The sequence below is a fragment of the Garra rufa genome, chromosome 17 (assembly GCF_049309525.1).
Source record: "Garra rufa chromosome 17, GarRuf1.0, whole genome shotgun sequence".
NCBI classification, from domain to species: Eukaryota; Metazoa; Chordata; class Actinopteri; order Cypriniformes; family Cyprinidae; genus Garra; species Garra rufa.
The window spans coordinates 45,390,982-45,405,289 of NC_133377.1; the positions used below are offsets into that span (position 1 = coordinate 45,390,982).

Sequence of the window (14,308 nt, forward strand, 5' to 3'; positions counted from 1 at the left end):
TCATTTGTTTTAAAGTATGTCACAAATAGACCAGAAATACACTATCCATTATCAATTTCTGTTTACGTTGAATGTATTAAAATATGAATCTTTCTTGCTTTTCGCTGCTTCGCTAGTTGTTTGTCACTTCACTTTTAATCAGGCGGTTTGTTCGGTCGGGCAAGTAAAAAAAAAAACATTTTACAAGTATCTCGAAGGCTGGCGGTCAGCTAGCTCGACCTATATTTATTATTATTATTGAGAACATTATATACAGAAAAAGGTAGTTTGACCTGTATTCTGCTACTGCGATTCTGTCTGAAGACGCAGTAACTTCCACAGAGGGACAAAAAAAATCTACAGTTGTTAGCAACTGGCCTTAGCCAAGCCCTATATTCAGTTTTCAAGCGAAGTATCGCTAAACTTGCACTTCCCCAAAGCTAAAAAGTTAAATCCATTTTACTTCTGCGGTACAATCCGAGAGAGACTCGCGCCAATAACAGAAAGCTGATTGGCTATTGCATACTGGTCTCACTTGTAGTTTAAATACAGCAAATTATATTTGGAATAGTGAAATAAAGAACTACAACACCACGGAAACAACAAAAAGAGAATTTAAATGAGCATTAGACGTAGCGTTACATGGACATCGGAAAAATAAGACCTGTGTAAAATTATTTAAGACCTAGAACAGCGAATTTAAGACTTTCTAAGGCCTAAAACTTAGATTTTTAAATTTTAGACTTTTTAAGGCCCCGCGGGAACCCTGGATAGTTACTACAGTAATCACTATAATTATAGTCATCATTAGTTATTATAATTGCTAGTTATCGTTAGTATTACAGTTATCACTAAAGTATCATTAGCTATCATTAAAACAATCAGTATAGTTAGTGCTATTTTTGTTATCAATTATCATTAAAGTAATCGGTATAGTTACTGCTATTTTTATGTAATCATAATATTTATATTACAGTTATTCCTTTAGTTATTGATGCAGTGATTACTAAAGTTATTACTATCATTATAATTATTGCTATAGTATTGTTCGTTATTTTTATTATCAGAGTAATCGCTATAGTTAACATGATCATTACAGCTACTGTTATAGTTGAAGATGTTTACTGTTAGAGGCTGTACTAAATCATAATAATAAGAGTTCTCATAAGGGTTTTGTCTGTTTTAATAATCACACATGGAGTGCCGGTCTGATACCTGTTGGAACTGAATCTGGAGTTTCTGGCTTTGCTCCGTCAGCTCCAGGAACTCCCTCATCACCTCCTCCTTCTCGGTTCGCGCCTGCTGCAGATTGGCGGTGAGCTGCGTGATGATTTCATCCCTCTGTTTCAGCGCTTCCTCGAAGTCCTGCAGCTGCGCACACAAATCCACACCACACACGTCAGCACGTCTAGCAAAGACGTCTCCATTACTGCGATTTCGCCCTGTTACGAAACCTAATTGAACAGCCTCCTCGGGTCTCGAACAGCAGGGGACCGCATGCGTTTCAATTAAACACTTTTCCTGCAGATTTACATGACAGAAAGTCACTTTCCTGGCTGCCTAATAGACTCAATGTCAAGAAGAAAGGCCGTTCGTATTGTTCAAACCTGAGTCACGCGGAGGCGTTACATGAACAGCTATGAGATGTGCTCAGCCTAATCACGGTGAGGTCAGATCAGTGTCACGCGTGGGCATCCATCCATCACCCACTCATCCAGCGTGACTCACGAGTCCTTAACGAAAGCCTGAGGACACATACCTGCTGCACTCCTTCAGCTCCAAACGCGGCCCTGATCTCCTCGAGCTCGCGGCTCAGCTCTTCCATGGCCATGCTCTTGGCGGCTAGCTCGTCCTCCATGATCTGTATGCGGCTCTGAGGGCCGCCGCTCTGCAGGTCAGACTCCATGTGCGCTTCGGACTGCTGCAGATCCTCCTCCTGTCGGGGAGACCAGAGTAAGAACCAGAGATTCATGAGTCCTCATTATAAAACCCTTTTCACAGAAATGGTGCCCGTGATGGACCTCGGTCAGGAGAATCTAAGAACTTCTACTGAATCCCAGGGTGATAATAGTTCACTAAAACTAAAGTGAAAACCATGAAAAAGTTACTATATATATATATATATATATATATATATATATATATATATATATTATATATTCAAGCCCAACATTATTCATACCCCAGGCAAATTCTGACTTAAAGTTACTTTTATTCAACCAGCAAGTTTTTTTTTTATGTTTAGAAATGACACAGACGTCTCCCAGAAGATAATAAGACGATGTACAAGAGGCATCATTGAGGAAAAAATATTACTCATCTTTTATTTACATTTGAACAAAAAGTGGCACGTCCAAAATTATTCATACGCTTCTCAATAATCGACAGAACAGTCGCTATTACAGCAATCAAACACTTCCTATAACTGCTGACCAGCTTTCTGCATGTCTCCACTGGTATTTTTGCCCATTCATCTTTAATGATGAGCTCCAACTCTTTCAGGTTTGAGGGTCTCCTTTCATCGCCCTGATCTTTAGCTCCTCCACAGATTCTCAATTGGATTTAAGTCAGGACTCTGGCTGGGCCACTGCAAAACATTAATGTTTTTGTCTGCTAACCATTTCTTCACCACTTTTGCTGTGTGTTTTGGGTCGTTGTCGTGCTGAAATGTCCACTGGTGCCCAAGGCCAAGTTTCTCTACAGTCTGCCTGATGTTGTTGTTGAGAATTTTGATGTATTGCTCCTTTTTCATGGAGCCGTTTACTGTGATCAGGTTCCCTGGTCCACCGGCTGAAAAACACCCCCAAAACATTAGGTTCCCAGCACCATGTTTGACAGTGGGGATGGTGTTCTTAGGGTTGAAGGCTTCTCCTTTTTTACGCCAAATGAAGGCTACATCATTGTGGCCAAACAATTAAATTTTTGTTTCATCTGACCATAAAACAGAAGACCAGAAGTTTTATTCTTTGTCCAGATGAGCATTTGCAAAGGCCAAGTGGGCTTTTGTGTGCCTTATCTGGAGACAGGCCTGATAGTGGAAAAAATTCCTGAGCCTGAACTTTTTTCCCTTGCCCCCCGAGGTGAGTGGGGTGGAGGTACTATGTATGCGACGCACTTTTAACACATAACTTGTTGGTTCAGTTCAGTCAGATAAAGGTTTTTTTTTTTTTTTACAAAAAAAGCTTATAGATTGGCATTTCAGCCTTTATCCCATTAAAATGAATAAATCAAGTATATAATGCATAACATTTATTTAAAACAATGTCCTAATTGTTTAGATTTTTAGAAAGCACATTAACTTCTTTCACATTTACAACTCTGTGTTTGCATAAAAAACATTGGTCGAGATTTGCAATAATCTGACCAAAAACAGCTAAAAATTTGGACGTGCAAATTAATTCTATGTCACGAGGGGGCGCTTTAGGAGCGCTGAAATATTACGGTTTCCCTAAGAATGGCTGAAAGCAAAGCAGCATTAACGCTGTTTTATCAGTCATGAAATGAAAATGCCAACGACACGTTTCTGAGGACAGTCGCTTCCCTTCAGATACATTCATATAAAGACAACAGTGCCGCGTTTTGACTTTGAAAGTGCAGTGAGCATATTTATTCAATGAAATCATTGCCTCTTAAAGTTTAATCCAGCTCTATCGCGATTCTCGTCTTTCCGTCCCCAACTGTAAGACCTCTTAAAATAATTAATCCTCTTCTACTATTTAAAATATTTACCACTTTTTATGGCCTTAAATTTGATACAACTAAATTTAGTTTTAAGGACCCCATGAGCCCTCTACTTCAGGATAGCCGTCGGGCAGCCGGTCAAATAATGTTGGTAGCCCGACTGGAAAACCCAATAGCTCCGGGACGTCGGGCTAGCGATTTTGCGAGCCCTGTAAATATGCCTTTATCGAAATCCTTAATGTCTTCCCCTGGCTTCATAAACATATCCATGAATTACGGTTTGAGTTGCCAGTAGGAGACAATTGTACAGTATGGGAGCTAAAAACACCTTCGCGCATGGAGCATTGCCTTAACCTGTATCAATCTATTTGACAAAGACACAAGGCCCGCCCCTTCCCTACTTCTGATTGGCTCATCGGCTAGAATGTGACTTGTTTGAGTCGTTGAGCGTCAAGCTGCTCTCTGACCTGCACATCTCAGAGAAATGACAGATCAATATCCGCGAACCTGATTTTTTTTTTTCCCCGCAGCCACAGTACGCCGGAAATCCGGCGTGGTGCCGGAACGCTATCACCCCTGTGGAGAAGTGGAGTCCTCCTTGGTCTGCGTCCGTGGAACCCAGTGGTGTTCAGTGTCTGTTGGACTGTCTGCCTTGAGATGTTGCCACCAGCAGAGCCCAGATTCATCAGGATGGCCTTGGTGCTGATTCTTTTTTACCTCTCTCACTATCCTCCTGGACAGCACAGGTGTCACTTTTGGCTTCCGATCACGTCCTCTGAGATTTTTCACAGTGCGGAACCTCTTTTAGTTTTTAATAATACTGTGCACTGTAGCTACTTGAACTTCAAAGCATTTAGATACGGTCTTATAGCCCTTTCCTGACTTGCAAACAGCCACAATACGCAGCTGCAGGTCCTCAGTGAGCTCCTTTGTCTTAGCCATGACTGTCCACAAACCAACAGCAGAGAGCTTCTGTCTTTCATCTGTTGAGTTGAATAAAACAGCTGTTTCCAATGAATCAGGGTCATTAGGATGCTTTAGAACAGCTTGGACTATTTGGAATGGTATAGAACTTTGGATTTTCCCTTAGATTGTGACAGTTTGCAAAGGGTATGAATTATTTTGGACATGCCACTTTTTGTTCAGATGTAAATAAAAGCTGAGAAATATTTTTTCCACAATGATGCCTCTTGTACATCGTCTTATTATCTTTTGGGAGAATCCTGTGTCATTTCTGGTCCAAAAAAAAAACTTGCTGTTTGAATAAAAAGTAACTTTAAGTCAGAATTTGCCAGGGGTATGAATAATTTCGGGCTTGACTGTGTATATATAGTAACTTTTTTACTATAGTTACTATTAGAGTAATCTCTATTGTTATCACTATAGTAACATTTAGTAAGCGCTAAAGCTACTATTAGAGTAATTGCTACAGTTATTGTCAAAGTATCATTATGGTATCATTTGAGTAATGCTATAGTTATTGCTACAGTATCATTAGAGAATTTCCTATAGTTACTATTAGAGTAATGCTATAGATATCATTATAGTATCATTAGAGTAATCGCTACAGTTATATTATATATAGTTACATATATATATAGCGCAATTATTCATTGTAATTTAATTGTGTTTTACTAAAACTGATAAAACACAAAATTACTTTACTTTAATTACTTTAATTAATTTTAACTCTAATTAAAATCACAATGGAAATGAAAAAATGCTTACAGACATAAAATTAAATCTTATAAAGAATAAAGGATAAAGAAAATATTTTAATTTAACTAGTTGATGTACTAAAATAAAGTAAAATCTGTATAGATATATTTAAAAAATGGAAAAAAACATTAAAATGAAAATGGAAAATATAAAATAAATAACTTAAATAACTGTTAAATTTTATTTTTTTAATTTGTGAATTTGATCTAAAATAGCAGAAATAAAATCTACATGAATTTTAAATTAATAATTTAAAATCTAAAAGATTCTTTAAGCTGATAAAACAACTAAATTACTCAAACTTTAACTAAAATTAAAATGGAAAACAGAAAAATAAAAAGTCGTCATCAAAATTCATAACATTTTGATATAACATGCAAAAGATTTTTTATTAATTTTTAACATAATTTCGTAAATGCATTATCAGTAGAAAAGGGGAACCTCATGTGCTTAAATCTCTTTTCTCTAATGTTTTTCCTTTCTGTCAATGATTGTAGTCCCTGTAAAAGCTAAACGTCCCTCTTACATAAGCAGTTTATATGGCTTTTACACGCTCCCCTTCACCAGTATAATATATACGGCCGACAAAATGCCAAGCAGACCCGTTTTCCCCTATTGAAGGCGTGAATTGTGCGAGCGCTGTTAAAATGCCACAGGAAGGCACCCGTGGCCTCAGCATTAGCATATTCACAAGCAGCTGAGCCTCAGAGATGAAGGTAAAGCAGGAGGAAATGTGAGGTTAGTGCATCAGAAGAAACGCCGTGTCCCGAAGGAAGAGGAAGACAGGGCGATGCAGGAGCGATTACTGCTTTATCAAATTCATTACTGTACCCCGATCACAGAGGATGTCAAATCACTCTCTGTCCTCTCGTGGAAACCATTTACCTGTCAGTTCATGAGAGAGCGCTTTTAGGAGAACATCTGCACAAACACAATGCAACTTTGCACAACATACACAAACTCCAGCACATAATGTGGCCAATTTCACAGAAACATGACATGTATTTTGCACTGGGAAATTTTGCACCTAGTTTTAGGACCAATATAAATTTTTGTAAATGTAGCAAATGAGTATTAATCACATTTACTCTCCATATCCAGTAATATGTTGTTTATTTTTGCAGTAAGTTAATTATTTTCAAGATTCTCACTATAACAGTAATTTTTCCTGCCTTATATTTATATATTTAAATTATTTTTTTATTTTTTTATTTTTACTAAGTTACTTTTTTTAATTATTTAATTTTTTATTATTCACTTTATTTTATTAATTTTTAACTTTTATTTTATTCCATACTTTAATTACTTTAATGTTAATTTACTTTAATTAAACAAATCAAAATATTCTAAATATATAATAATAATAATAATAATTATTATTATTATTATTATTTATACATATGTATGTGTGTGTGAATATATACTGTATGTATATATATATATATATATATATATATATATATATATATATATATATATATGTATATGTATATATATATATATATATATATATATATATATATAAATAGTATGTCACATTGCAACAAATCCTAAGATACAAATACAAAAAGAACTGTACTGAAAAATGGAGAAAATGTTCTTAATGAACGTAAAAAATAAACCAAAACAAATACAATAAGTAAATAAAGAAATATTATATATAATTGAGCAAAAATATATGCATAAAAAAATAATTTGAGCATTTTTGACATTATTTTGACACTATTATTCATATTTACCCTCTAAATCCAGAAATAGGTGATGTTAATTTTAGAGATTTCCAATACGTTTTTAAGATTCTCACTATAACAGTAAATTTTACTGCTTTATATTTATATAATAAAATTATTTTTAGATTTTTTTTATTTTTACTATTTAACAAATTGTATTTTTAATTTTTTATTATTTTTTATTATTATTAATTTCATTTTATTTTTTTTATTTTTACTCTTATTTTATTTCATACTTTCATGTATACATATATACATATATATATATATATATACACACACACACACACAGAGAGAGAGAGAGAGAGAGAGAGAGAGAGAGAGTGAGAGAGAGAGAGAGAGAGAGAGAGAGAGAGAGAGAGAGAGAGAGAGAGAGAGAGAGAGAGAGAGAGAGAGAGAGAGAGAGAGAGAGAGAGATTTTTTGTTGTTTTTTCTTTTTAAGAACTGCAGGAAAAATATGCTTAATAAAAATGTTAATATTTAGTTTTAAGCATTAGAGGAGAAATACTCAAGTAAAATAAATAAATCATTATTTTTATTATAGTCCTATATTATATTATCGTTTTTGTATTGTAAACCGAAGGATAAAATGTGCCTAACTGAAATAAATTTTATAAATAAAAATATTTTGTGTTAAAAAAAACTCTATTTTGAGGTGAAAGGTCTGTTGGACATTCTTGATCTTGAGCTGATTTCACTCCATTGAATCTCTCTTTATCTGTTTATTGATTAAGCTGTAGTCAGCTAGTTAACAGTAAGTGTTTTCAGTCAATCTCTGATCAACAGCAGCTCAGCTGTGAAACTTTGGTCCGAAATTTCAGGCAGGTTTTGTAAGATTTCACTGCCTGGCAACCAGCGGGTCACATGGTGCGTTGAGCATGAGAGCTGGAGAGGACCAAGCGGTGAAGGTTTCTGTATTTCTCTTTTGTGCTGCATCATAAAGCGTTCACAAGCACAGTTCTGTCCCCTGAGTCATTAACAAAACACAACTCTCGCCGCGCAGCCGTGACTCACTCCACTTAAACACATAAATACTGGTTTAAGACCATAAAAACACACACTCGCTTCATTAAACACATCCACTGATGCACAGATGTCTAACGGAAACATTTAAACTTTTCATTCGTTCTATATTTGTTATTTTAATATTTTGGTAAATTTGATCATTGGAGGACAGAATTTACTTATATAAATAAATCAATAATTAAATAATTTTTTAAAATGTACTAAATGATTATAAATAAAAATAGTTTCTCTATTGATAATTGGATAATTGGGAAAAAATCAATAAATAAATACACAAACAAATACAGTTTGTTTGATGTTTGGAGGAGGAAACATGCCTAATGGAAACAAATAAATTAATGACTAAATAAATATTTTGTACTGATAACTAAAGGAAAAAATATGTCTAATAGAAATAATAAATAATAAATGATAAATAATAAATAAATAAATACATATCAATAAATAAATACATATTTTGCATTGATAACTAGGGGGAAAAATGTGCCTAAGGCAAATAAATAAAAAAATAAAAAAATAAACAGGGTTTTTTAATGACTGGAGGAGAAAACGTGCTTAATGCAAATAAATAAATAAGTAAATAAATATTTTGTATTGATAACTGAGAAAGAAACCGTGCCTAATAGAAAAAAAGTAAAAAAAAAAAAAAAAAAAACAAAAAAAAACAGGTTTTTTTAATGAATGAAGAAATCTTGCTTAATCAAAAAAAAAAAAAGATTAATAAATATTTTGTATTGATAACTAGGCAAAAAATGTGCCTAAGGGAAATAAATAAATAAAATAAATAAATAAATAGATTATTTTGCATTGATAACTAGGGGGAAAAAATGCGCTTAAGTGAAATAAATAAAGAAATACATCAATAAAGAAATAAATATTTGCACTGATAACTGGGAAAGAAACCGTGCCTAATGGAAAAACAAATAAATATTTTTTATTGGTAACTAAAGGAAAAAATATGCCTAATGTAAATAAATAAATAGTTTTTGTTTTGATGAGGAAAAAAACATGCCTAATGGAAATAAAATAAATTAATACATACATAAATAAATATTTTGCATTAATAACTGGGGGGGAATGCGCTTAAGGGAAATAAATAAATACATCAATAAATAAATAAATATTTTGCATTGACAACTAGGGAGAAAAATGTGCCTAAGGCAAATAAATAAATAAATAAATAAATGTATGTTTTGTATTGATAACTGGGGGAGAAACCGTGCCTAATACATAAATAAATAAACAAACAAATAAACAGGGTTTTTTAATGACTGGAGGAGAAAACATGCTTAATGAAAATAAATAAATAAGTAAATAAATATTTTGCACTGATAACTAGGAAAGAAACTGTGCCTAATGGAAATAGGTAAGTAAAAGTTTTATGACTGGAGGAGAAATGGTGCTTAATAAAATAAATTAAAATAAATTAAAATAAATAAATAAATATTTAGCATTGATAACTAGAGGGAAAACATGCCTAATGGAAATAAATAAATATTTTGTATTGACACCTAAAGGAGAAAATGTGCCTATTGTAAATAAATATATAAATTGTTTTAGTTTGGACGTTTGGAGGAGAAAACATGCTTAATGAAAATCAATCAGTCAAGCAATCAATATTTTGCATTAATAACTAGGGAAAAAATGTGCCAAAGAGAAATAAATAAATACATAAATAAACAAATAAATACATAAATAAATATATATTTTGCCTTGATAACTAGGGGAAAATGTGCCAAAGGGAAATAAATGTTTTGAAAAAAAATAAATAAAAAAAACAGGGGTTTTTTTATGACTGGAGGAGAAATTGTGCTTAATTTCAAAAAATAGATAAATAAATAAATATTTTGTATTGATAACTAGGGAAAAAAATGTGCCAAAGAGAAATAAATAAATACATAAATAAACAAATAAATACATAAATAAATATATATTTTGCATTGATAACTAGGGGGAAAATGTGCCAAAGAGAAATAAATAAATACATAAATAAACAAATAAATACATAAATAAATATATATTTTGCATTGATAACTAGGGGGAAATGTGCCAAAGGGAAATAAATAAATGTTTTAAATAAAAATAAATAAAAAAACAGGGGTTTTTTTTATGACTGGAGGAGAAATTGTGCTTAATTTCAAAAAATAGATAAATAAATAAATATTTTGTATTGATAACTAGGGAAAAAAAATGTGCCAAAGAGAAATAAATAAATACATAAATAAACAAATAAATACATAAATAAATATATATTTTGCCTTGATAACTAGGGGAAAATGTGCCAAAGAGAAATAAATAAATGTTTTAAATAAAAATAAATAAATAAAACAGGGTTTTTTTATGACTGGAGGAGAAATTGTGCTTAATTTCAAAAAATAGATAAATAAATAAATATTTTGTATTGATAACTAGGGAAAAAAATGTGCCAAAGAGAAATAAATAAATACATAAATAAACAAATAAATACATAAATAAATATATATTTTGCATTGATAACTAGGGGAAAATGTGCCTAAGGGAAATAAATAAATGTTTTAAATTAAAATAAATTAAAAAAACAGGGTTTTTTATGACTGGAGGAGAAATCGTGCTTAATTTAAAAAATAGATAAATAAATAAATATTTTGTATTGATAACTAGGGAAAAAAATGTGCCAAAGAGAAATAAATAAATACATAAATAAACAAATAAATACATAAATAAATATATATTTTGCATTGATAACTAGGGGAAAATGTGCCTAAGGGAAATAAATAAATGTTTTAAATTAAAATAAATTAAAAAAACAGGGTTTTTTATGACTGGAGGAGAAATCGTGCTTAATTTAAAAAATAGATAAATAAATAAATATTTTGTATTGATAACTAGGGAAAAAAATGTGCCAAAGAGAAATAAATAAATACATAAATAAACAAATAAATACATAAATAAATATATATTTTGCATTGATAACTAGGGGAAAATGTGCCAAAGGGAAATAAATAAATGTTTTAAATTAAAATAAATAAAAAAAACAGGGTTTTTTATAACTGGTGGAGAAATCGTGCTTAATTTAAAAAAATATATAAATAAATAAATATTTTGTATTGATAACTAGGGAAAAAAATGTGCCAAAGAGAAATAAATAAATACATAAATAAACAAATAAATACATAAATAAATATATATTTTGCATTGATAACTAGGGGAAAATGTGCCTAAGGGAAATAAATAAATGTTTTAAATTAAAATAAATTAAAAAAACAGGGTTTTTTATGACTGGAGGAGAAATCGTGCTTAATTTAAAAAATAGATAAATAAATAAATATTTTGTATTGATAACTAGGGAAAAAAATGTGCCAAAGAGAAATAAATAAATACATAAATAAACAAATAAATACATAAATAAATATATATTTTGCATTGATAACTAGGGGAAAATGTGCCAAAGGGAAATAAATAAATGTTTTAAATTAAAATAAATAAAAAAAACAGGGTTTTTTATGACTGGAGGAGAAATTGTGCTTAATTTCAAAAAATAGATAAATAAATAAATATTTTGTATTGATAACTAGGGAAAAAAATGTGCCAAAGAGAAATAAATAAATACATAAATAAACAAATAAATACATAAATAAATATATATTTTGCATTGATAACTAGGGGAAAATGTGCCTAAGGGAAATAAATAAATGTTTTAAATTAAAATAAATAAAAAAACAGGGTTTTTTATGACTGGAGGAGAAATCGTGCTTAATTTAAAAAATAGATAGATAAATAAATATTTTGTATTGATAACTAGGGAAAAAAATGTGCCAAAGAGAAATAAATAAATACATAAATAAACAAATAAATACATAAATAAATATATATTTTGCATTGATAACTAGGGGAAAATGTGCCTAAGGGAAATAAATAAATGTTTTAAATTAAAATAAATAAATATTTTGTATTGATAACTAGGGGGGAAACGTGCCTAATGTAAATAAAAAATATATTTTGATAATTAAAGAAGAAAATGTGCTTAATGTAAATAAATAGTTATTGCTTTGATGATTGGAGAAGAAAACATGCTTAAACAAATAAATAAATAAATAGCGTCAACGTCTAATAGATCTTACCTCAGATGAACAGTCTTCAGCCGTGGTTGAGACTTCACTCTCGGGCTGAAAAACAAAAAAAAGAAAACATAATGAGGTCACATGTGCAATTAACATCTACATTGTTCCACTTTGGGAGCCTTCGGTGTTAGTGGGTCACTAATCAAGATCCACACACTTTATAAAAAGAAGCATCCGGGAATAAAGGCTAGGATGGCTGTATCTGATCCCCATCGTCTCCACATCTCCAGACACTTGAGCTACGAAAGCCTGACGGGACGCTGCTCTCATTTCCTTCAGCCGCGGCTCTATTGTGCGGATCACGGCTAATTACACCCATGCATGAACGTCTGACCTATATCCACAGCAGTCCAGAGATGCAAAACACAATACAATAGCTAGAACTATGGCTGTGATTGACTAGTATTGGAAACATTAATTAGATTCACTACTGTAACAGTCATTTTTCCTCTCTATAAAATATAATAATTTATATAACATATTACATAATGAATGTCAAAAATGCGACACTATGCAAACTAAACTAATATTAGAATAATGTCACAATGCAACCAATTCTAATACACAAATATAATGTAAATACATAGTTTTGCATTGATTATATTGATAATAGGATATAAAAAGTGAACAGATTTTGGTACAATTGGAGAAGGAAGTGTGGTTAATGGCATTAATTAATTGATAATCAGAGGTAAAATGGGTTTAACTCAATTTATAATAGCTATTATAGCAATTTATTAAAAATGAATAAATAATACAAAAGAACAGCGTTTGTATTGATAACTAAAGGTAAATGTGCTTAAATAAATACATATGTTTTCAACTGATAATTGGAGAAAATTTGCTTAATGGAAAAAGATAGATAAATAAATGAAATAAATAAAGTGTTTTTTATAATTAGAAGGAAAATGTGATTTAGAAATAATAAATAATCAAACAAACAAATAAATAGGTTTTCTACTGATAATTGGAGGAGAAAATTTGCTTAATGAAAATAGATAAATAAATAAAATAAATAAATAGTCTTTTTTATAATTAGAAGGAAAATATGATTTAGAAATAAATAAACAAATAGGTTTTCTACTGATAATTGGAGGAAAAATTGCTTAATGAAAATGAATAAATAAATACAATAAATAAAGTATTTTTTATAATTAGAAGGAAAATGTGATTTAGAAATAATGAATAAACAAACAAACAAATAAATAGGTTTTCTACTCATAATTGGAGAAAATTTGCTTAATGAAAATAGATAAATAAAATAAACAAATATTCTTTTTTATAATTAGAAGGAAAATATGATTTAGAAATAAATAAACAAATAGGTTTTCTACTGATAATTGGAGGAAAAATTGCTTAATGAAAATGAATAAATAAATACAATAAATAAAGTATTTTTTATAATTAGAAGGAAAATGTGATTTAGAAATAATGAATAAACAAACAAACAAATAAATAGGTTTTCTACTCATAATTGGAGAAAATTTGCTTAATGAAAATAGATAAATAAAATAAACAAATATTCTTTTTATAATTAGAAGGAAAATATGATTTAGAAATAAATAAACAAATAGGTTTTCTACTGATAATTGTAGAAAATTTGCTCAATGAAAATAAATAAATAAATATTTTTATAATTAGAAGGAAAATGTGATTTAGAAATATTAAATAAATAAACAAACAAATAGGTTTTCTACTGATAATTGGAGGAGAAAATTTGCTTAATGAAAATGAATAAATACAATAAAGTTTTTTTATAATTAGAAGGAAATATGATTTAGAAATAATAAATAAACAAATAGGTTTTCTACTGATAATTGGAGGAGAAAAATTGTTTAATGAAAATGAATAAATAAATACAATAAATAAAGTATTTTTTATAATTAGAAGGAAAATGTGATTTAGAAATAATAAATAAACAAACAAACAAATAAATAGGTTTTCTACTGATAATTGGAGGAGAAAATTTGCTTAATGAAAATAGATAAATAAAATAAATAAATAGTCTTTTTTATAATTAGAAGGAAAATATGATTTAGAAATAAATAAATAAATAGGTTTTCTACTGATAAT

The 14,308-nt window shown here is 30.1% G+C and overlaps 1 protein-coding gene across 1 annotated transcript in view; it reads right to left on the reverse strand.

Annotated features, from left to right (window-relative positions):
* The window catches only part of LOC141289447 (A-kinase anchor protein 9-like), a 61,531-nt gene that overhangs the window by 14,830 nt on the left and 32,393 nt on the right, over positions 1 to 14,308 (reverse strand). Inside the window, exons 3-5 of the mRNA XM_073821541.1 lie at positions 12,236 to 12,280; positions 1,708 to 1,915; positions 1,195 to 1,535 (exon numbers count right to left, since the gene is read on the reverse strand). Of these exons, the coding sequence (XP_073677642.1) occupies positions 1,195 to 1,535; positions 1,708 to 1,915; positions 12,236 to 12,280 (594 nt within the window). The remainder of the gene's footprint in view (positions 1 to 1,194; positions 1,536 to 1,707; positions 1,916 to 12,235; positions 12,281 to 14,308) is intronic.